Source organism: Acanthisitta chloris, unplaced genomic scaffold, assembly GCF_000695815.1.
Source record: "Acanthisitta chloris isolate BGI_N310 unplaced genomic scaffold, ASM69581v1 scaffold4547, whole genome shotgun sequence".
In the NCBI taxonomy this organism is placed as follows: domain Eukaryota; kingdom Metazoa; phylum Chordata; class Aves; order Passeriformes; family Acanthisittidae; genus Acanthisitta; species Acanthisitta chloris.
In genome coordinates, this window is record NW_008683041.1 from 24,598 (window position 1) to 48,390 (window position 23,793).

At 36.1% G+C, this 23,793-nt stretch overlaps 1 protein-coding gene across 1 annotated transcript in view; it reads left to right on the forward strand.

The window, feature by feature from the left end:
- Window positions 1-454: 454 nt before the first annotated feature.
- The window catches only part of LOC103806077 (multidrug resistance protein 1-like), a gene marked incomplete at its 3' end in the record, with an annotated part of 34,191 nt that continues 10,852 nt past the window's right edge, over window positions 455-23,793 (forward strand). Inside the window, exons 1-17 of the mRNA XM_009078748.1 lie at window positions 455-549; window positions 1,286-1,352; window positions 2,615-2,762; window positions 5,237-5,297; window positions 9,107-9,298; window positions 9,992-10,163; window positions 11,265-11,389; window positions 12,128-12,299; window positions 13,902-14,015; window positions 15,662-15,772; window positions 16,843-16,968; window positions 17,159-17,362; window positions 17,754-17,924; window positions 20,281-20,442; window positions 21,973-22,152; window positions 22,960-23,106; window positions 23,440-23,544. Coding sequence (XP_009076996.1) covers window positions 455-549; window positions 1,286-1,352; window positions 2,615-2,762; window positions 5,237-5,297; window positions 9,107-9,298; window positions 9,992-10,163; window positions 11,265-11,389; window positions 12,128-12,299; window positions 13,902-14,015; window positions 15,662-15,772; window positions 16,843-16,968; window positions 17,159-17,362; window positions 17,754-17,924; window positions 20,281-20,442; window positions 21,973-22,152; window positions 22,960-23,106; window positions 23,440-23,544 — 2,352 coding nt within the window. The remainder of the gene's footprint in view (window positions 550-1,285; window positions 1,353-2,614; window positions 2,763-5,236; window positions 5,298-9,106; window positions 9,299-9,991; window positions 10,164-11,264; window positions 11,390-12,127; window positions 12,300-13,901; window positions 14,016-15,661; window positions 15,773-16,842; window positions 16,969-17,158; window positions 17,363-17,753; window positions 17,925-20,280; window positions 20,443-21,972; window positions 22,153-22,959; window positions 23,107-23,439; window positions 23,545-23,793) is intronic.

The following is a 23,793-nucleotide window of genomic DNA, read 5'->3' on the forward strand; positions in this document are numbered from 1 at the left end:
ATGTCAGTAGTTTGGGTTCGGTTTTGTAAAATCAGAGATATTTTAAAAATTCACTTATACTAAAATTGAAGAAAAAATCCGAATGACTGCATATTCTTTTAAATGAACATTTGCTTTCTCATTTATTTTGTATATCTGTGCTGAATTGGAGAAAATATTATGTTTATATCATTCAAATGAAATCAAATGAACAACCTACAGCTATTGAATGGATGAAAATAGAAAATGTAGATGTTTGTAAGGAAACTCCAAACTTCTGGGCTTTTTTCAACATGCTTATGCTTGTGCATAATGAGGATTCACTTGCAATGTATGATATTAATAACTTTACTGATTTTAATAAGTATCCATATTTTTCTTTCAAATTGCTGTTGAGGTTACTGTCCTTGGCTTAAGGTTGTATATTCATCAGTCAAACATTATTTTATAGGGAGCTATCTTAAATAAATTTAAAATGCATTCTGAAGATGAAAAGAATAAGGATACTGCAGATGGAAATGAATATGATATCACTGCACCCATGCAGATTCATGAATCTGAAAACGAACAGTAAGTATTCTTAAACATTGTAAACATTCTGTACTGATGCTTATAAGTTTACATTATCTTAAATTACATTTTATTTTATGATTTTTTTTTAAATTTTACTTTATTGTATCAGGAAAGGCTAATAATAGAAAGCTTTGTATCAACTGGAGAGTGGCATTGATCAACATTTCGTGCAGAAGGACCACTTTTCTTTTTCATTCAAGGACTGAAAGAAAAGTATTGATTAGAGTTTATTGAAAAGCAATTCTAAAATATGACAAAAATTGCATTGGAATGAACATCTTGGATACATTCATGTCATCTGCTAAAAATTATCTTTTTATCTATAGTATGGCAGGGAATCAATATTTTCCATAATTTGAATATTTTATGTATTTACAAATTATCTTCCTCTTTCCTATTTTGAAAGTAATATAGTGATTCAGTTCACAACTTCCCTGGCCAGATAGTGAAACCACCAGCCCTTGTTGGTGTTGGTTCACCCTTAAGAGGGGTGAACAGGGAAGACCTTGACTTAAATTTACAGCAGTCAGGAGCTGATATTTTCTATACCTGGACATTTAAATACAAACATCTCAAGAATGCTCAATAAATGATATTTTTTTGCACACAATTGTTTGCTGCAAAATTATTTCATAATTCTGTTCTAATTGAACAGAATTAATATGTTCCATTAGTATTTCTGTGAAATGTTGTTCATTTTTAATTTCCCTAAAACTATCACACCTGTTTTTAGCAAGCAAAAGAAGAAGAAGAAGAAGGAGAAACCAGAAAAACCCAAGGTGGTCAGCCCATTTACACTGGTAAGATTAATTCTCTCTGTACATGTGTATGTATGTCTACATGCAGGCACATTTCAAGCTGTAGACAAAAATGGCTGCAATTATGTTAGTATGTTGCATATATGGTGCTGTCTCTACCAAATACTTTGATATGTCAGAATATTGACTATAGTATAGAAATCAAACAGGGTTTTTTTGTGGACATAGTTACATTAAAGAAGCAGTCTTTTTAGTTATCATGCTAAGCACACTTAGACTTTTGTTTGTGAAGGATAGGGGTTTCCATGTTCAGTTGTTTCTTTTGACACAATGAAAAAGGAACGCATCTACCTGCAATTATGTGTAGAATTGTCCTCTGAATTACCACAGTTAGGTACTAATCACACTAATCAGCTCCATCAATCATTATTCAATCACCTGAGTCAGCAGTAAAGGGCAACTCCATGGCACCGATGAAAATAAAAGTTAAAAACCGTGTACTAAAAAGTACTTTAAATTCCATACTTTTAAAATTTTCAGTACATTTTTTAAAAATCCAACCTTTTTAATATTTAATCAAAGTGAATCTTAGGCCCTCTCTTAGTAATGCTGAAATATTTTATATTTGGTAGGTTTAGTGTGCATAATATGCAGCAGTGATATTGCAAATAACAGTCATAAAACTATAGTCCATGATGCTGGCCAATACCCAAGTTCTTTGCTTTCCTATGTCAGGTTGCACTTGTATACTTACATCCTATCGCTATCATTTATATCAGTAAACTTAGTATTTTATAGTACAGAATAAAGCCAAAGATTTTGTAATAGATGAGCTCAAACTCTCTTAAGTTCAATGGCATGGGGATTTAGGATTTCGATACTTTTTGATAATGTCTATGGTACATTAGGAATACTTTTTCTGGTGGCATAATAACGAATTTGCAGTAAAACAAATTATTACCTTAATTATCACAATCCCATTCACATTTCTTGTCATTTGAACTTTCACTGGGGAGCTTAAGAAGGGGAAAATTCTTAAGCCTTGTTTTTCTATGGCTTTTCCCAAGTACAGATATTAATGCACTAAAATAATACACCTCTCTGATTTTGAGAGTTTATAGTACAAAAGTGCTTAAGTTAAGAGGATTTATTACTGTACATTTCAATTGTTTTGTAAAGTGAATTTCTAAATCAGACCAATTTTGTGATAGCAGGTAGTTTTTTTCTTTACTTTCTTGGCTTTGTAGACATAGCATTGTGTTAGCAACCCAACAGTTAGAATTAATTTCTCTTCTCACTCACAGTTTCGATACTCCAGTTGGTCAGATAAACTGCTGATGATACTAGGCACTATTCTGGCAATAGCCCATGGAAGCAGCCTCCCTTTTGCGATGATAATTTTTGGTGATATGACTGATAGCTTTGTTGCTTCTGGAAACAAAAATTTTACAGGTAAGAATATATCTACTATGACAAGAACAATGATTCATATTTTTAAAAGAGTCAGGGTGATTCAGGCATCTTGACAGGAGATAATGATTTCAGAAACCCCTGTGCTATACTCTTATGCAAATTAGTAACTTATGCTTGTTGTAATAGAGATACACTATGGTTGGGGGTTGTTTTGCTCCTATTTTTTGCTCCTAGTTTCTGAATTCATAGATTTGGTTTTTAATTTTTTTCCAAAATTATCTGCTACAGTGGACATTCAACATACCATGTTTAACTGTGGTTGTGATAAACAGAAACTGGCGGGGTTTCCATCTCCAGTATGGGTTCCTGTTGATTCCCTTGCATCAAATCTGACAATTACAGTGCATGAGGAGAATCAGATTTTACTACCAAAATAAAAGTACTAATTTTCTCTTGGATCAATTAGTTGAGTAGCCTCATTTGCTGAATCAGAACTATGAAATCAAATACAAAGGAGGGCAGGCATGCACTGCTGGATACTAGAGGAAGTAGTGGTATCACTTTGGCATCAACATATAGATCAGATTGTCCTCTGAGTGCAGAGCATCAGTAAAGGACTCTGGTGTGCAGGTATTTTTTTCTTCATGAGTCTTCCTGGACAAAGGGAAGAGGGTTGAATGGGCCAGTTGAATCTGGTCAATCAGAAAATGGTTACAGGACTGATGCCACAGCCAGGGGTTCAGCTACTTAGACCATGGGACTCACATTGATCTACTGGGAGCTGATGGGGTCCATCTGCCAGAGAAGGGGAAGAGCATCTTCAGTGATAGGCTTTCCCAGCTGGTGAGGAGGGCTTTAAACTAAAGTTGTTGGGGGGAGAACCTCAATCCATCCCACTCTTACCAGTGTGAGATGCCAGTGCCCACAAGAGATGCTCAAAGTCTGGAGGAGGGACATGTCTATGACTTGAATGTTGGAATGAAAGTCTCTTCAGGAAGGATAAGAGGGGATATGAAGAGGGAGTGTCATCCTCTATGTCAGTGACCAGCTGGAACGCATGGAGCTCTGCCTGTAGATAGGAGAGATGTGGGTCAGGTGACATTATAGTGGGAGTCTGCTACAGGCTGTCTGACCAGCAAGACCAAGTGGTTGAGGCCATCTATAGACAGATTGGAGCAGTTTTGCATTCACAAGCTCTGGTCTTCCTGGGGGACTTCAACCACCCCAATATCTGCTGGAGGGACAACACAGCAGGGCATAAGCAATCCAGGGGTTTCCTGAACTGTGTTGATAATTTCTCCAAGTGATAGAGGAGCCATCAAGGAGAGGTGCTATGCTGGATCCTGTTCTCTCCAACAAGAAGTGGCTGGTGGGGACTGTTAATCTTAAGAGTAGCCTTAGCTGCAGTGACTATGCAATGGTGGAGTTCAAGACCCTCAGGGCAGCAAGGAGCTGGAACTTCAATGAAGGGAAGGGATGCCATCCAGGGGGACCTTGACAGGCTTGAGAGGTGGGCCTGTGTGAACTTCATGAAGCTCAACAAGGCCAAGTGCAAGGTCCTGCATGTGGGTTAGGGCAATCCCAAATACAGACTGGATGGGAAATGGATTGAGAGCAGCCCTGAGGATGGTTTGAAGGTATTTGTTGACAAGAAGCTCAACACGAGCCAGCAATGTGCACTTGCAGCCCAGAAAGCCAACTGTATCATGTGCTACATAAAAAGAAGTGCGACAGGCAGATCAAGGGAGGTGATTCTACCCCTCTACTCCATTCTGGAGAACTGCATCCAGCTCTGGGACCCCCAGCATCAGAAGGATGTGGACCTGTTGAAGCGAGCCCAGAGGAAGGCCATAAACCTGAATGGAGGGCTGAAACATTTCTCCTGTGGGGACAGTCTGAGCAAGTCTGGTCTGTTCAGTCTGGAGAAGATTCTGGGAAGACCTTACAGCAGCCTTCCAGTACCTGAAGGGGGGGCTACAGGAGAGCTGGAGAGGGCCTGTTGTGATTGGATGAGGGGTTATGGCTTTAAACTGAAAGAGGGAAGATTTAGATGAGATATAAGGAAAAAATTTGATTACGAGGGTGGTGAAACACTAAAACAGGTTGCCCAGAGATCCTGTGGATGCCCCATTCCTGGAAGTGTTCAAGGCCAGGCTGGATGGGGCTCTGAGCAACCTGGTCTAGTGGAAGGTGTCCCTGACCATGGCAGGGGGATTGGAACTAGATGATCTTTAAGGTCCCTTCCAACCCAAATCATTCCATGATTCTGTGTATGCTCAGGAAGACTTTTTAATCTCAAGTTACACCAATGTTGTTTTGTAGTCAGTGGAGTTATAACTAACTTGTATTAGTAAAGCTCTATCATTTTTATTAAATGAATTTCCTCCTTTCATTAAAATCAACTTGATTCCAAAGGATATGTATCAACTCCAAATATACTGAACACCATGCAGGAAAACTAATTTGTTAAAACTTACTCTATTAAAAGTATATACTCTTCTCTCCTTTCTAAGGAAGCATTTCAATGAATGACTCTTTGGAAGCTCTTCAGAAGCTGGAAGAAGATATGACAAGGTAATTAGAAATTGATATTTCCTCTTCTTTTTTTAATGTAGGCACACATGTCTAGTCAAGCTTCTCTTCTCCCACAGAGGTTTTGTATGCTTTAAACAACGTAAGAGCAATTGTTGATTAAATAATATATGTAACTCTCAGATTTGAGACACGGGAAGATTCTTGAACATCCCCAACCATTCCCAACAATTTTCCTGTCATCTCTTGCTCTCACCCATCCCACCCCAATTTCGGGACTGCTCTGATGCTCTGTGTCCTAATTGTGTGTCTGCATTGCCTTCCTTCTTCATTCTCTTCCTCTGAGTTTATAAAGAGTAATTGTTATGCTAAAAAATTATACTGATTATCATCCATCAATTCCTTGAGCCATGGTGATTCACTGATGAAAAGCAGAATTAAAATTGCCAGATAGTACTGACTTTGCTGCCAAAGCATCAGGTTCAGCTAAATCATTCTCTACAACTACCTGAAAGGAGATTGTAATGAGGTGAGGATCAGTCTCTTCTCCCAAGTAACAAGCAATAGAACAAGAGGAAATGGTCTCAAGTTGTGCCAGGTGAAGTTGGATGTTAGGAAAAATGTCTTCATGGAAAGGATTGTCAAGCATTGGAACAGTCTGCCCAGGGAAGTGGTTGAGTCACTACCCCTGGAGGTATAGAAAAGATGCGTAGATATGGCCCTGAGGGACATGGTTTAGTGGTGGGCTTGGCAAAGCTGGGTTAATTGTTGGACTCAATGATCTTAAAGGTCTCTTCCAACCTAAACAATTCTATGATTCTGTGAAATTATTCAGACTGCAGAAAATACAGGTTTAGATTATATGCAGCCTTAAATCTAACATTCTGGAGCTGGCAGTAACAGAAGAAAACAGTCAGTAGGTGTTTCTGCTACAAAGGTCCCTAAAGAAAAGTTTAAATAAGCAGAAAAACAAACTGCTAATATATATGTTTTGCTAAGAGGTTTTATTCACCACTGTCCAAACACTTGGTTTATGCAGAATGTCTAAAGTTCATGTACAATTTCTTGTACCACTTCAGCTTCTTTTCTTCAGATTGAACCCTATTCCTCATTAGGTATTGAAAGATATCTGATGTAGTCTTCAAGGCAATTGTCTTTTCTGAAGAGAAGGAGGAGATAAGGCTGTTGCTCTAGTAACACTTTCTGGTTTATATTGAAGTGCACTATCATTTCTGATAATAGTGGACTTAAAATTATAGATCATTTATATTAAGTGGTAAATTTCCTAATTAAAAAAAATCTATTTACAAAAATCGAGAAGCTCTTTACCCTAAAATAAATGAATGAGTTAGGAAAATACCGTTACTTTGAAATTAAGAAATCATATGTAATGAGAATGAACTGTGGGGGAATTGGCAATTAATATTGAATCATAGAATCAACCTGGTTGGAAAAGACCTCCAAGATCATCAAGTCCAACCCTACCGTGGTTACTAGACCATGGCACTAAGTGCCACATCCAGTCTCGTCTTGAAAACCTCCAGGGTTTTATTACAGTTTTATAAAAGTATGGACACAGAGTTTCTTTTTCCTTCAACATTTCTGTCAGCTAGTCTCTGACATGAATGCAAGTAATACATACACACCTTCAGTGGAATATACTTGTGCCCAGTGATTTGAAAGCAAATGTGAAGGCAAAATTGCAGAACTAAATAATTTGTACTTGGGTGAAGTTACGCTAACTTTTCTATGTTTAGTAACTACCTGATGCCTAGTTGCACAATGTTTTTAAAGTCTGTCTTCTGTTTACTCTAAAAGAACTTGAAAAATAGTTATTCTTAATACATATGCAGTTATGGAATTTGTTTTTCCCATAATTTAATTGGTGAGTGGCCTTTTCCTGTCCTTATCTCGACACATGATATTTTTGTTATATTTTTCTCTTCCCTGTCCAGCTGAGAAAGGGGAGTGATAGAACATCTTTGCTGGTACCTTAGCTTCCAACCAGGGTAAAACCACCACAAACAGCATGCATGCCACCTTGTTTTTTAGACATTAATGCTGAAAGTACAAGTATGAATAAAAAGCAGCCTGAGTTTCTCTTTAGAAACAAATTGTTTAATGAGGAATGTATTACTTATTAGCAGCACAGGGATAGGTTTCCTTTCCAAAGTTTCTAGATAGAGCCTTGAGTAAGCGTTTTCACTGGTTTGAAGAAGTGGTTTTCACTCACTCTTTCTCTAAGAATGCCTGCCAGCAGGTCAAATAATCATAAAAACTGTTTACAAGGACAAAGGTCTCACACAGGTGTGTTCAAGTACTGAACTATACACGTGGACTTGATTGTGTTTGTTTCTCAAACAACAGTTTGCCTAAACCCCAACTATTTCTGAAAAGAAAAATTTGCTCTCTGCTAAGTTTCAGCAGTGAACTTACAGATTATATATCATCAGGCAAAGATATGAATCCCTTTTGATACAATGTGTCATGAAACAAAGTCCAAGCATAAATCAATTCTTTGAAGTGATATAACATCATAAAGTAATTGTCTGAAGTAATTAATGCTGAATTTAGAAGCAGTGTTCTTGGGTTTAGTTTGGAGTTTTGTTGGTTTTTTTTTTAGTTTGAGGAGTTTTAATGGAACTGAATATGATCGAGGTCAATATTCAGCTAACCAGCATTCTGTTAGGCATTAACCTCCATTTATTAAACAGTTTTGATTAAGTGCATTTCATAATAAGTATAGTTCAAAAGTCCCTAACTACGGTATCATAGGCACGAGAAAGACTGATTGAAATTTGAAAAGTTTAATCTGTATAGCCATTCTCTCATTTTTGAGCAGAACATTTGCACACAGATTCGTGCAATTTGCTCCTCCCAAGTTTCATGTTGCAGTTCTAAAGAATCAGTGTGTGTAACTCAGTACATGTGAGTGAAAGTCATAAGAGTTTAAAGCTTAATGTTAATTATTTACTTTTATATGGATGCAGTATTTTTATAATTGCAGGTGATATAAACACTGAATGTTTAGCCATGGGTTTTGGTCATGGTTTGCAAATGGAATCAGTTCAGTTCCAGTTTTCTGGTTTAGTTCTGGTTTCAGTTAACCAATAACTGATTCCGATGTCAATTCTGCATCAAATCAAATTTGATTTGATTCTTTTTGAACAGTTTAAAGCTGTGACTCAAATTTAGTTCCAGTTTGAGAAATACAGTGGTTCACACACTTCTGGTTTGGATTTGACACCCTGTTCTTAGCACAGGGCTGAATTAATTTAAAAGTAAAAGCAAAAGTAAAAGTTATAAATAAAAGAGAGAGCAAAAGAATTTTTGACCTAATACATTTGCTTGCAATAGATGTACATATAGTAATGCTGTATTCTCAAATCTGGAAATATTTACAGCATCCATGCATAGATAGATAGATAGATAGAGACAGGCACATTGCATGATGCAAATGTGTGTGTAATGCAGATATATATGAATAGCTGTCTATGTGTGTTAAAATGTTAAAAAGTTTCTGGAAGTGACACATTTAAGTGAAAAGGGTATTGTATCTGAAATATGGTTATAAAATAACCTTATAAGAAAATATATACTACCTTGACCAAAAAAAAATAGTAATTCCTGTCTAACAATGGCTTTGTTTATTGAATATATAAAAACCTGACATTAAATACTATTTATAGAAAATTTGACAAGTTTTACAGAGAAGTTTAAATTCTAATATAAACACATCAATTCTAATTTAGGTCTGATACAGAAGAAGTAAACATCAAGCTAACTTCATACTAGTGATGCAATTAAAACTAATTTCAGAGAATCTTGCTTTCTCTTTCTTTTTCTTTCAGATATGCATACTACTATTCTGGAATAGCAGCTGGTGTTCTTGTTGCTGCTTATATCCAAACTGCGTTCTGGACCTTAGCAGCAGGTCGGCAAATAAAAAAAATTAGAGAAAAATTTTTTCATGCAATTATGAGACAGGAAATTGGATGGTTTGATGTAAATGATGTGGGAGAACTTAACACTCGTCTTCTAGAGTAAGTACATTATAACTTTCCCAATGTTATTTTGTCTCATTAAGCATGTAGGAGTTACAATTTCTTTTTTGTATTTTTAAATTCAATTATTTCATTGTGAAATGAAGTTTTCAAGTTTTCTCATGGAAAGTCTCAGAGACTGAATTTCTAATACCTCTGATACTGAACTGTTGCCAGGATGTCAGAAAAGCATTTTGTTAAGTTCCCTTGAACTCTGATGCTAAAGCCCAGCCAGTGAGATTACCCCCATGAAGAAAAAACATAGTTTCTATGAGCACTAGGGACTGAATAAGATGCTGACTGACCCCAGCAGAGTGAACAGCTTTAACTGCATGGCAAGCTATTCCTTTCTCTTCGCCTACATGAGAGGCTTTACCTTTATTTCCAAAAAACCCACAAGTTAAATAGCCCACATATGAAAAATTTGGAATTAATGAAGTGAGACTAGTTTTGCACTGTAGAGAGAATTTCAACCTTTACAGACAAAACCAGGTTTATATCATAACAGTTTCACAAGAAATACGACATTTTCCTTGACCACACTATATAGTGCTTTACCTTGAAGCAAACTGTTATTCGGAAGTAATTGAATAATACAGATTGTCCTCCACACAGATGTCCATGTAACAAAACTGAAAACCTCTCTGTGCTCTCTACATTTTTCTTCCTGTCTGAATGTAATTTGTTTTACAGTGATGTCTCCAAGATTAATGATGGAATAGGTGACAAAATTGGATTGCTTGTTCAAGCACTAACAACATTTATAACAGGATTTATTGTTGGTCTCATAAGAGGATGGAAATTAACCCTTGTCATACTAGCAGTTAGTCCTGTCCTGGGACTTTCAGCAGCTCTCTGGGCAAAGGTAGGTTAACATGCATTCAGGGTCGGGTTTTATATTAATGAGAGATAATTAAATAAATCTTCGTATCTGTAATTCTTTCTGTTAGAATGTATTGCTTAGAACAATTATAGCTTGAGATAGCAGTCATGCACAAAAGCTCTTAGATGAACTGTATGTAAGTACCCTCATGTTCAAGGCCAGGTTGGATGGGGCTTTGAGCAACCTGTTCTGATGGAAGATGTCCCTGCAGTACAGTTGAAACTACTTAATCTCTAAGGTCCCTTCCAACCCAAGTTATTCTATGATTTGATGATTCTATGTAGTTTTAATATTATAATTTCTGTAGATTGGATAGACTTGTTTGATTTGAAGTTATTTCTGCCAATATAGCACATTTTCACATAGATAAGAAGGCAAGATATATGAGTAGAATCCACACCTGTAACTATTTAACTACATTCACATAAGTACTTGTTCTGTTGAAAGGAATAATTGCATCTCCTGAAAAAAAACAAGGGGAAAAATGTAGAAAGTGTCTGGGTGTCTTTCCAGAGTTGTTAACAGCTTTGGTAAGAATTTTTAGACAGACTTGGATGAGAGAAGTGCTAAATTACCATGGGGTTGGAATGACTTGCATTTATAGTTTTCAAAGCCTTCAGATTTTTACAGCATTTTATTTCCCTTGCATTTCAAAGATCATATAAGCTTTCTCTGTCTTGGGTGAGTGTATTGCAGAAAAGGTAGGAGTAGAGAAACATGTGCCACGTATGTCTGCTGGCTATGAGTCTTCACAGATTGTGGCCAACTAATGTAAGCTATAGAGCCCTCTAGCTAAGGTAGCCAGAGATGAGAAAGAGCTAAGATCTGTCTGGGGAGAATAACACTAGCTCACCATGAGCGGTCTAATCTCCTGCACTGGGTAGAAAAAGAAAAACTCCAGCCCTAGCTGTTTACAGTGTGTAATGTTGAATTATTTGATTGAATACCGAATGTACTTAAGGATTTGGATATTGGACATTCTGCACCCATACATAATATAATCAAAAGATTTCATTAAAGCCATTATGAAGTGTGTGAACTCATTCCGTTTTTCCTAAGTCAAAACATTTGGTCCTGTATTAGGTTCTCTCTGCTTTCACTGACAAAGAACAAGCTGCATATGCAAAAGCAGGGGCTGTTGCAGAGGAAGTTCTGGCAGCAATCCGTACTGTGATAGCTTTTGGAGGACAGGAAAAGGAAATTAAAAGGTAAGAGCAAGATTTGCTTTCATAATCTGATTTTAAAGTACTCGCTTCAGATGGTTTGAAATTTTCTTGTCTTTGTTGTTGCTTGTTACTTGTCAAAACAATAAAGTCTTGTAATTTCTGCATTTTTAGGTAGTGGGAGATCATCTGTTACAGGCTATTATAAAGTTCACTACATGTCAAAAGGCAATTAGTTATTTTTCTAGAAAATGGCAAAATAAGTTGATACTTTTTCTCCACTTTAGAAGGTGCTTAAATGACTTTGAACTTCTTCAAACTCCTTTTCACACAGTCAGAGCTTTAGACAAAAAAAGGTCCTGCCATGAGAAGAAAGGATGATATCCTTGGTAATCTGATTACTCAGTGCATGTGAAGCTGCTAATAAACAATATCTTTATTTCCATTATATTGTAAAATATAACGCCTGTGATATAATTTAACCTTTTATCTTGAGTGTTTCATGACCAAAGTTCACTGACCTGCAGGTTATTTAAGGGACTTAAATGCGGGTCCCTGACCTGAAATGTCCTTTTATTTCTATATACCAGGTTTACTGATGTTGGCCTTTTTAGGAGTTGACTTAGAATCTCTGTGCCTGACTACCAGGCTTACCTTTGTGCAGTCTTAGATATTTTATATAACCCCTTGCACTTTGTGAGCGTTCTTTTACTAATTCATCCACAGAGTTTCGGTGCTGCGTGCCAAGTGTGAGCCTATTTTGCACTTCTATCTTTCTTCCAGATACCATAAAAATTTAGAAGATGCTAAACGAATTGGAATTAAAAAAGCTATTACAGCTAATATTTCTATGGGTGCTGCTTTCTTACTCATATATGCATCATACGCACTGGCCTTCTGGTATGGAACTACTTTGGTCTTAACTGATCATTACACTATTGGGAAAGTTCTTACAGTAAGTATTAATTAGTAAATTCTCAAAAATAGTGAGAAATACTAAAGAAAACACATGAAAGTGTATAATGGGAACTTATTTGAGTTTAATGAGAATTATGTGCCAAAACCAGCAAAACAGCATTCCTTCTTTTTAAAAAAAGATACTCACCACAAAAGTCTACGTGTTGTTTCTATAGGATCTCAAAATCTGTATCAACCCAAATAAAACCTATATTATTTTTAACCATTTCTACATATGTTCTGACTTTCATGAAATCAGACTGATAAAGAAACAGCTCAACCAATAGCTGAAGTACAATACCCTTTGTAGTCACTATTTGTTTTCAGATTTGTGGGACTGAATATATTTTTAGGATGCAGAAACAAATACTTCTTTTTTTTTAGCTGTTGTGTCATCTAGGTTCATAATATTCTTTATACTTTTCTTATGTTTTGCACCATAAGAGTTCAGAATCACTTCTCAGTATTTTTAGAAATAGAAGGTGACACAAATATACTTGTGACTAGGAAATATGTCACTGTCTAACTAAAGGAAGAAAACCAGAACTCGTAAGTCATAACTTAAATTCTTGGCTTGATATGGCAATCAGTCTAATTTTGTATGAGATATCAAATAAATATGGCAAGAAGCATAACCCAGCCAGGAGACCATATGCATTTATTTATATACTTCTTAAACTACCTGCTTTGTTTTATTTATGAATCACTGAAGTTTGTGAAAAATGCCTCTGATCTGTCTTTTTGGCTCTCATGCATCTGCCTGTTGTTTTTTTTTATGCAAGCTGGTATATAAAACCTCTCAGTAAGGTTCATGCCCTTGGGTGTAATTTTGTTCTGTTCAAAGTATTAGCAATTTCTGTTGTCTATGTTGTAGTTTATTGCAATCATGTTTTTATAACATGAATGAGAGGGTGTTGCCTTATGAGGTGTCAAATCTGTGAATAACCACTGGACAGGATGCTGGGTGTGACGGACTTTGCTCTGATGTACTATGACTGTTGTGATCTCTGTTTGAGCAGGGTGGTTTTATGACTTCTGTTTTGATATTAGCTGAAAGCAATAAACTATGCTACTCTAAGAAAATAATAGAAATATTTCTTTTTCTGTTTTTCTCTTGTTTGCACTCACTCTCTTCCAATGAAGGAGAGGGGTCCTTTATTACTGGAGAAGCTGGATTTGTGTACTTCTATTTCACTGACACTTTGAAAGCAGAGTGATAATGCTTTACATATCTGTCTTTGTTCCATGGGACCATCTTTTGCCAAAGAATGAATTAATATAGTAAATCTTGAGACTTCAGGTGCAATTATACATTTTTTGGCATAGATTTTATGGCTTGATTGCTTTTTCACTTCTTCTCAATATGTATGCAACATTAATATGTGCAGGAGCTCAGTTCTCAGCTGAATCTTAGAAAGCCTTTTCTTAATGTTATTCTCTGTTTAAAAGAGACCTTTTCAGGTGATTTTTTTTTATAAATTCTAGATTTCTTTATGTTCCATTAACAGGTATGGAGCCTCCTGACCCAAAGATATCTAATGTAAATTAAAAAATTTAATTCTCTCCTTAAATAAGAATAGATAAATGTCATTTCTTTCAGGTCTTCTTCTCTGTATTGATGGGAGCCTTCAGCATTGGACAGACTGCACCAAGCATAGAGGCTTTTGCTAGTGCAAGAGGAGCTGCCTATGCAGTCTTTAATATAATAGACAATGTGAGTATCTTTTCTCTCACTATCATTTCAAAACTTCTTTTGAAGAGAAGACACCCTTCTTTTTAAAGATAGGCACTACTTATGGATATGAAATTAGTATAAGTAAGACACTGTTAGATAAGCATAAATAGAAAGATAAAAGCAGATGGAATGTATAATTATTAGTCAGTTCCTCTTTGCCTTTTGAAGTTATCAGTCCTGGCTTCAGAGATAAAAGTACTGAGTCTCTGAATCACTTGGTGTTGAAGGGTATCCTCTAATGCTTTTATGATGAAGGACATGTCTATGGTGCAATTTAGACACATGATTACAGCCTGCTGGTATATTATGTAGGTTGCTGCAACCCCCTGCAGTGCTACAAGCTGTGGGAGAAGTGGCTTGAGAGCTGTTTGTCAGAAAGACACTTGGGGGTGCTGGTTGACAGCAGCTCAATATGAGACATGAGTGTGCCCAAGTGGCCAAGAAGGCCAGTGGCCCATTGGCCTATATGAAGTACAGTGTAGCCAGTAGGACTAGAGAAGTGATCATCTCCCTGTACTTGGCACTGCTGAGGCCACACCTCAAGTACCATGTTCAGTTTTGGACCCCGTGCTTTAGAAAGGACATTGAGGCACTGGAGTGAGTTCCACCAAGGGCAATGAGGCTCATAAAATGTCTAGTAAACATGTTTTATGAAGAATGGCTGAAGGAGTTGGGTTTGTTCACTCTTGAGAAGAGGATGCTGAGTAGTGACCTCTTTACTCTCTACAACTACCTGAAAGGGGGTTGTAGATTAGATTAGATATTAGATTAGATTAGATATTAGAAAAAAAATTGCACTGTTAAGGTGGTCAGGCATTGGAATAGGTTACCCAGGAAGGTGGTGGAAACACTATCCCTGGAGGTATTTAAGAGGTGTCTGGATCTGGATCTGGGTGATATGGTTTAGCAGTTTAGGGGTTGCAGTGGTAGTGCGAGGTGGATGGTTGGACTAGATGATCTTAGGGGTCTCTTCCAACCTTGATCATTCCATGATTCTATGATTCTATATAAGCATGAGTTTCAAGGTATCAGTGGCACCACAGGTACACACTATTACACAGTGCCAGTAAATCAATAAAACACTACCTGGTAAACTGGATATGTACCTCAACTGCCAGGAGAGTCTAAAATCAAGGAATCTTTGATTTTCCTAGATAATGAAGCTCCATGAAATGCCATTGCATGTTGTGGATTATTCCACTGGATGGAAACAAAACCAGTGATAATTAATAAATCTGCTTCTGCTTAATGATCAGCAGATTGGTTGTCACACTAATTGTTTCAGCAGAAAAGGCAAAGCTATAAACAAACAGTGTATGAAGAGCTCCTTAGGAATGATCTGCTCAGGTTAATCATCAGACAGTGGATTGAATCTCAACTTATGACTAGCTGTGTGTACACTCATAAAGACACTGTACTAAATTCACACAAAAGCTTAAATGGAAAAATTATAAAAATATTCTTGCATAAGAGTATCATCAGTGTAGCAATGAGGCAGCAAATCATCATGGGATTTACATCTCTCAGAAATCTCACCTGGATTACTTAAAAAGCACATTTAATATCTCTGCAGAATAATGGTGTGCTGTAGGACTTCTTTATGAATTTTCTTTTCTTTTGCACAGGAACCTCAAATTGACAGTTATTCAGAGACAGGTTACAAACCAGATCATATTAAGGGGAACCTGGAATTCAATAATGTTTACTTCAGTTATCCATCCAGACCAGATGTTCAGGTACAGTAAATGAAACTTTATATATATATATATCTTACAGGTATACATGCAAGTTATTTTTTAGGAAAAAATCATTAAAAAGTCACATAAATAAAATTTTCTTTAAAATATACCAATTCAAGTTGTTTCTCTACTATATATGAAACTACCTTGCCATCACAGTGATTTTAGCTAGAACTATTTATACCTTAGCTAAACATATTTAGTTTTCTGAAAAATTTTCTGTCCTAAGCTATAGTAAGTGTGGCTATGCAAAAAAAAAAAAAAGGATTTCTATCAGATTCTAAATTTGCACTTCTAACTCAAGTGTTTGTGTATAGTAGTAATAATGAGATTTTCAAAGTACCTGCAAAATGCTGCTCTGTTATGCCTGCATCTGAACCAGTTAAAGAGAGCAGATCCAGCAAGGACCTGTTATACATATGGAATAGAGGTCACAGTCTGTAACTGTCTGTCTAGACTGAGAATAAGTTTGCTTTTTAAAGCACTGTCTTAAGTCCAATAGAGATGGAAGACATTTGAAGGATTTCTGAATATATTTTCATGACGAGTGTTTTTGCACTATGTGACTATTTCCTCCCTACCTGGAAGAAAAATCACTGACCTTGATAAAACAATCTTTCTTACTTTTGATAGACAGAAAGGAAAGGCACAGAACATTTAGCCATGACTTTTACATAGTTTGTCTGTAGCTTGAATGGTGCAATTAAGAACAAGGTGAGGCAACATAATACAGAAATATTGCATCATATTGTTTCTATATTATATTTTAGTTATGGGTAGTAATAGTATGATTATTTTGTCCTATGAACTGGTTCATGACACTGGTAATTTTGAAGTGTGTTGTATAATATATTGATACTGGGCCAGTTGTGCTATATAAGGAAAATTAAGCCGAAGTCATTAGTTATCCAAGATTTAAACCCACATGTTTATAAATTTTGTTTTGGACCAAATTCTGCTACAAATATGAAGGTTTTTTTATTTTAGTCTTTAGACTTGTTTCTTCAAATTTATACTGACAGTTCTATATACTGTGAAGTTTTTGATCAACTTTCTTTTATGCACAGATACTGAAGGGCTTGAATCTCAAGATTAGTTGTGGCCAGACAGTGGCCCTGGTTGGTGGCAGTGGCTGTGGGAAAAGTACAACTGTTCAGCTCATCCAGAGATTTTATGATCCCAAGGAAGGCACGGTAAGATACTGCAAGTGAGATAACTGCTCTGTATGTCACATTTGTTGAAAGTCTAGTTCTGGCCTCACTGCCCTTGTTCCAAAGACATAGTAAAGTCTCTCCTAGAAAAGCACATACCAGTATGGGGAGAGAGAGATGTTCCTTGACTAAAACACTTAGTAAACAATTTTTGTCCCTCCCTTTTGTTTAGGTTACCATTGATGGGCAGGATATTAAGACCTTAAACGTAAGATATCTGCGGGAGGTTATTGGTGTGGTGAATCAAGAGCCTGTGCTCTTTGCTACTACTATTGCAGAAAATATTCGTTATGGCCGTGAGGACGTCACCATGGAAGAGATTGAAAAAGCTACCAAGGAAGCAAATGCTTATGACTTCATCATGAAACTACCCAAAGTAAGCAGAGCAGCTCTCTTGCTGAAATACTTTCTTCTAAACCTTCTTGTGCCAAATAGTTCCTTAGAAGGAATGCTTGTAAACAGAGGAAGCTATCCCTGGAACTGTGGATATGCAGAGCTATGCAGAGCTTCCTCATAACTTTTGAGAATAATGTCAATTTTATATCTTCAGGTCATGACTTGGTAGGTATTTGAATAACTATTAGAATTCCAGGAGCACAAATTATTAGCCAGGTTTATCCAAGTAGGTGTTTATCCTGTAGTGCTCTAGAGAAAGGAGAAGATGCTGCTGCGGTTACTGACACTGATGTGCCTTTTCTTTACATAGCCTTTCTTTGGTGAAAGGACTGTGCCACTGAGTGTTTTGAAAATTTGTGGCTGTCTTGCAGAAATTTGAAACTGTGGTTGGAGAAAGAGGGGCACAGCTCAGTGGAGGACAGAAGCAAAGAATAGCAATTGCCCGAGCTCTGGTTCGCAATCCTAAAATTCTTCTGCTTGATGAGGCAACATCTGCATTGGATACTGAGAGTGAATCAGTTGTGCAGGCAGCACTGGACAAGGTAGGTAGTGTTTTAAAATGAAGCAGGTAAACAGAAGCCAAATATTTACTTTTTTCCCCAAACTTTTGTTGAAAATAGAGACTTGTAAAACACAATAGGTAAACTTAGATTTGGCAAATATTCTCCATACAGAGTATTTTTGAGATCCTGAAGGTATTACAGAGGGGAATCTTATTTCACATTAGAAGATGGAACCATATTTTCTGCATTATTCAGCTTAAATCAACATTTTCTTAGTGTAAATACCATCCTATGCTATTATCTGTCTTACTGACATACATATTGTTGCTGCTCACCTGCTTAATTCACTTGCGTTGAAGCCTGACAGACAAGATAAGCATTGCCATGTCATGAGTGTTTGTAGCAGTGACTTGGCAGGAAACACTCCAAGGAAACACTTGCTTCAGATAGCATGAATATTTCTAGGTGCTTCTTTTGTTCTTAATGTAGAACTGTCTCAATAAGGGACAGCTGCAGCCTGGTGCAACTCAGGAGTCTCTATATTCATACTGGAGCTTTATGCCCAGATGGTATTTTGAATTTACTCAGTCAGATTCTGATGGAGTACTGTAAAGCTTCCCACTGCTGTTAGATAGAGTAAGAGTGTTTGACAAGAATTAGTGATGGAAATGCATTTAATAAAGCAGTTGTTCATCTAGCTTTTCTTGGTCACAGTATCTTGTAAATTGGGATCCTCACAAATTTTTTCAGAAGACCTAGGGACTCATAGAATCATGGAATCTTTTGGGTTGGAAGGGACCTTTAAAGATGATCTAGTCAAACCCTTCTGCCATGGGCAGGAGCACCTTCCACTAGACCAAGGTGCTCAAAGCCTCATCCAAGCTGGCATTGAACACTTCCAGGGACGGGACGTCCTCAGCTTCTCTGGGTAACCTGTTCCAGTGTCTCACTGCCCTCATCGTAAAAACTTTGTTCCATATGTCTGATATAAATGCACCCTCTTTCACTTTAAAATCATTGCCCTTTGTCCTGTCACTACAGGCCCTGGTAAAAATCTCTCACCACCAATGCTATAAGCCCCCTCTATAAACTGAAAGACTACAATAAGGTCTCCCTGAAGCCTTCTCTTCTTCAGGCTGAACCCCAACTCTCAGCCTTTGTTCATAGGAGAGGCCTTTCAGCCTTGTGATAATTTTTGTGGTCTTCCTCTGGATCCACAGTACTCCAGGTGGGGTCTCACTAGAGGAGAGGGTGAATCATCTCCCTCGACCTGTTGCTCACACTTCTTTTGATGCCGACCAGGATATGTCTTGCTTTCTGTGCTGCAAAAGCACATTGTAAGCTCATGTCCAATTTTTCATCCACCAGTATTCCCAAGCCCTTCTCTGCAGCACTGGTATCAATTCATTCATCTCCAGTCTGTATTGATATTGAGGATTGCCTTGACCCAGGTTCAACGGCCTTTCACCTGGCCTTGTTGAACTTCATGAAGTTCACATGGACGCACTCTTCAAACCTATCAGAGACCCTCTGAATACCATCCCTTCCCTCAAGTCACTCATCTGCACTGCTCAGCTTGATGTCATCCATAAACATGTTGAGGTGCACTCAATCCCATTAATCGATGTCAATGATGAAGATATTAAAGGGTATGGGTCCCAGTATGGACCCTTGAGGGGACATCACAGAAGATGAACTCCATCCAGGTTTCAACAAAATTCCATTGCTTGGATTACTTTCATTATTTAAACTAGAATTTGCTTGATCACTTTAATACAGCCTCGTAACTAAAATGGCAAACTGTGACAATTGAAACTTTAGGTGAACTAAACATAAATATCCAACGATAGGTAGTTTGTTGAAACATATTTCACATGAAATTGTAGGGAATTTTATTTTCATTGTAGCTATTTGATTTAACAATGACTTAGAGCTTAAAACATTGACATTTCAAAATTGTGAGCGTGCAGTATTTTCTAATGCTTCTGAGTATAAACTATTCTCCATGGATTTCAAGGTTTGAATGGATAACTATGTGTTTAAATCTAAAAACTCCTGGCATTTTTAAAATGTTGAGGTTTGTAACATCAAAAAATTTTAAATGTTGAGAATTTTGTTTAGAAATTTGTGATGAAAAATTGATGCAACTGTGTGCCACAATGAAATATTGTCTCTAATATTAATTTTCAAGCCACATATTGTATCTGTTTACTCACTGTACTCACTATTTAAGGTACACATTGAAATATGCTTTGGGTTTTATTTTTTTTTTAAAAGCTACAGTTTTCAGTGAAACATTTTAATGTTTCCTTCAGGTCTTATTCTACTCGACTGTGAAGATTAACATTTTTTGAATAAACTTAGAAATACTTACATTAAATATTGCTATTTCTAGGCAAGGGAAGGACGCACCACGGTTGTAGTAGCTCATCGACTGTCAACAGTCCGAAATGCAGACCTTATAGTTGTGTTTGAAGGTGGAGTTATCAAGGAGCAAGGGAATCATGTTACATTGCTTGAGAAAAAGGGAATCTACCACAAACTTGTCAACATGCAGGTACTTTTCTCTCTAGCTGTTGCTTCATTTTCTTCTTTGTTTTCCACACCCATCGTCATTGCATGCTATCTGTAGTATGGGGAACTCTGTAGCATATGTTGTTAATAGGAAAAAAACATGTACTCTGAGAGTGGTAATTAGAGAGAGATCACCAGTTTAGATACAAGACCTATTTAAACCCAGGATAGTACATTTTAAATCCTCTACATATTTAAATTTAGAAGATTATTTTCTGTTTTCCTTTCATGCAGTTGATGTAGAACAGATGTCTACACTACTTTGCTATTTCACTGCTTTTTCTTAGTGTGTGATAAAATACAGTAGCTGATAGTGGAGGAATAGAGCATGTATTATTTCAAGCTGTTTAGTTATAATCCTTCATACTGAATTTCTTTCCAAAGAAGAAAATGTGGAGGAAGAGAAGGAAAAGGAAAATAATCCAGCTATGCCGAGTGCAAAAATTTGTACAACTTTGAAGCATTGTAGACAGAAACAAAGAGACTGGAAATTTTAATAAATGTCAGAAATTTATTAGCTATTTCTTGAAGACCAAAATACTTTGATCCTTACTTCCTACTGGCACATGAAACAGGTTACAGCAGAGTTTCATTGTAACCTTTGTTTTACTGCACAACCACTATGTCCAACTGAAACTGCTATCTCAGTATGTCAGACTGAAAAGAGTAAACCAGGCCAATGAAAATACTTCTTCATAAAATAACTATGCAAATGAAATTAGTTACCTCAGAATCAAAGTAACTTTGCATCCAAGCAAATGTCATTATGGGAAAATCAGCAAATACAAAATCGAAAGGTATTTTTTTTTAAAAAAGAAGTAAATAAAAAAATGGAAATCAAAGAAAAATGTAGGTTTTTATTAGTAGTGCAAAAAAGCAGTAATAAAAACTTTCCAGGAAAAATGAAACACAAGGTGAAGACAACTTTGAATTCTGCTGCTATTAAATACCTCAGTGGTGGATAGACATTTATTTATACTGTCAAAGAAACTGTCAAAACTCCCACCAAGAGTAGTCTCCTTTCCAGACTTCAATTTTTTCAGTCAAAAATTTCTTTTTGACCTGTTCAATCCTGAATTTCCCTATTCCATTTAAAGTCAAGAATTGTTAAGAGTGTTCTGCAGTAAAGAAGGGTAATTTTATATTACTTCATGAATAAACTGAGAACTCATTCTAAAAAGAACCCAGGATGAGTGCAAATGGCTGACACTCAATTTAAAACTCTGTTAATAGTTAATTAATTAAAAAAAGATAGCAGCTACTTCCACTTCCCTGCCCTCCACTTAGTATAAGTATTTTCTTGAAAGGTGTGATACAGAAATACAAATCAAGTTCTGCAGATAAAGATCAAATATACTACAGATTTTCATATCTCCTTTGTAGCATTATATGTTTCCCTCGTATCTCTTTCCACTGAAAGAAAGTTACTTTTACTTTGATTACTTCCTAATTTTGAAAGTTTGAAGTAATATATGCATAAATAATCTTAGCATAATATTCTTTGCTCTTTTAGACAATAGAAGCTGAATCTCCATCATCAGAAAATTATGAGAATAAGCTCAGTGTCATAAAACATGAATCTGAACCAGAATCTGAAGAACCTTTAACAAGTGGATTGAGAAGACGATCAACTCGGAGAAGCATGAAAAATTCAGAACAAAATGATGAACCTGATGAGAAAGAAAGCTCACCTGTAAGTATCTTTGCAGAGCTGTTAGTGAACTTTGATTACTTTCAACAAAGTATGTTAATTGATTTTCCTGCTCTAGAAAGGTCCAAGAAGAAGGACTCATTTGATAGGGGTGAAAAAACCAACAGAATTATAAAATTCTAAATAGCCTTTGACTGATGATATTCATAACTTGTTTTGTTATTTTCAACATGAATGAAAATACAAATAAAATGGGACTTTAAAAATCATAATAAGGATGACGAGTTTATCATTGAAAGTCAGCAAGTTTTAAAAGAAATATACTTACATATATTTGCATACCATACTGACAGAGTCTGTACAGGTTAGACATTCATTTTTGGATCAGAAAGAGAACATTTGGCCCAACACACAACTCTTATAACAAACCTTGCAAAAAGAAATACAAAAAATGTTATTGCATTCATATTTGCAGCAACTGCTGTGCTATTATAAATTGCTTAATGGACAATTACTTGAATTAATCTGGTCATGGATTACACATAGCAACATGCCTAGAAGGAATAGTTTAGTCCCCATTGACCAATACTGACAGTATTCATCAACAAAAATTATATGGATAAACTAATATACAATGACAAGAGTTGTAGTGTAACAGCTCTTTCTTCCTTGTGTTAGAATAATAAAAAGAGATGTACAATCAGTTATTTATTCATGTTATTAAAAAGTATATATTATTACATCCCCTGAGTACATTCTGCAGGTAGGAAATTGACTATTAATCTCTCTTTTTCTCCATATTTCTCCAAATACATTCATGTTTGTTCTAACAGAATGTCCATTTTTCAGCCTGAAGAAATACCTCCAGCTCCATTTCTGAAGATTATGAAGTTGAACAAAACTGAGTGGCCATACTTTGTAGCTGGAACTTTATGTGCAATTATCAATGGAGCTTTACAACCTGCATTTTCGGTCATATTTTCGGAAATTATTGGGGTAAGTTGGAGCAGCATATGCAAAAAAACCCCTGCAAGTTCATAGAATTTATTTCTACTGAAACTAGGTTTAAAACAATCACTGCATAACGATGCAAAGGAGTGGATGAAGAACTGTTGCAAATATCTGAAAATATTAAATTTACAAAATCCTAAAAATCTTCCTACAATCTGAAATTTGGTTGTTTTATGTATAATCATATGCAACATATGCTCAAATTCTGTATCAATGCAAATGACTACCACAGTTATTGAGAGAGATGGGAGTATTTTAGATTGTTGATTTTTGAGAAAATTGATTTTAAAAGCTGTTGGTTTAAATATTATTTTATAGATTTTTTCAGAAACTGAAAAAGAAGATTTAAGAAGACAGAGCAACTTATATTCACTGCTGTTTTTAGTACTTGGGATCATTTCCTTTTTTACTTTCTTTTTTCAGGTATGTTTTATTATTTTAACTCTATTATCATTGTTCTTCATGTTTTAGAAAACCGATCTGAAATATAGTAACAACTTGCATCTTCATAATACATGTCACCAATTCAAACCAGAACCCGTATTTATGATTCTAGATGTCTCTTGTGCTGAAACTCTTTTGTCCTAGAGCTTCTCATGTGTAAGAGACCTTCTAACCAATTCAGACCTCTTAACTTCAGAACTTCCCATTATTCACCAAAGATGTCTCAGC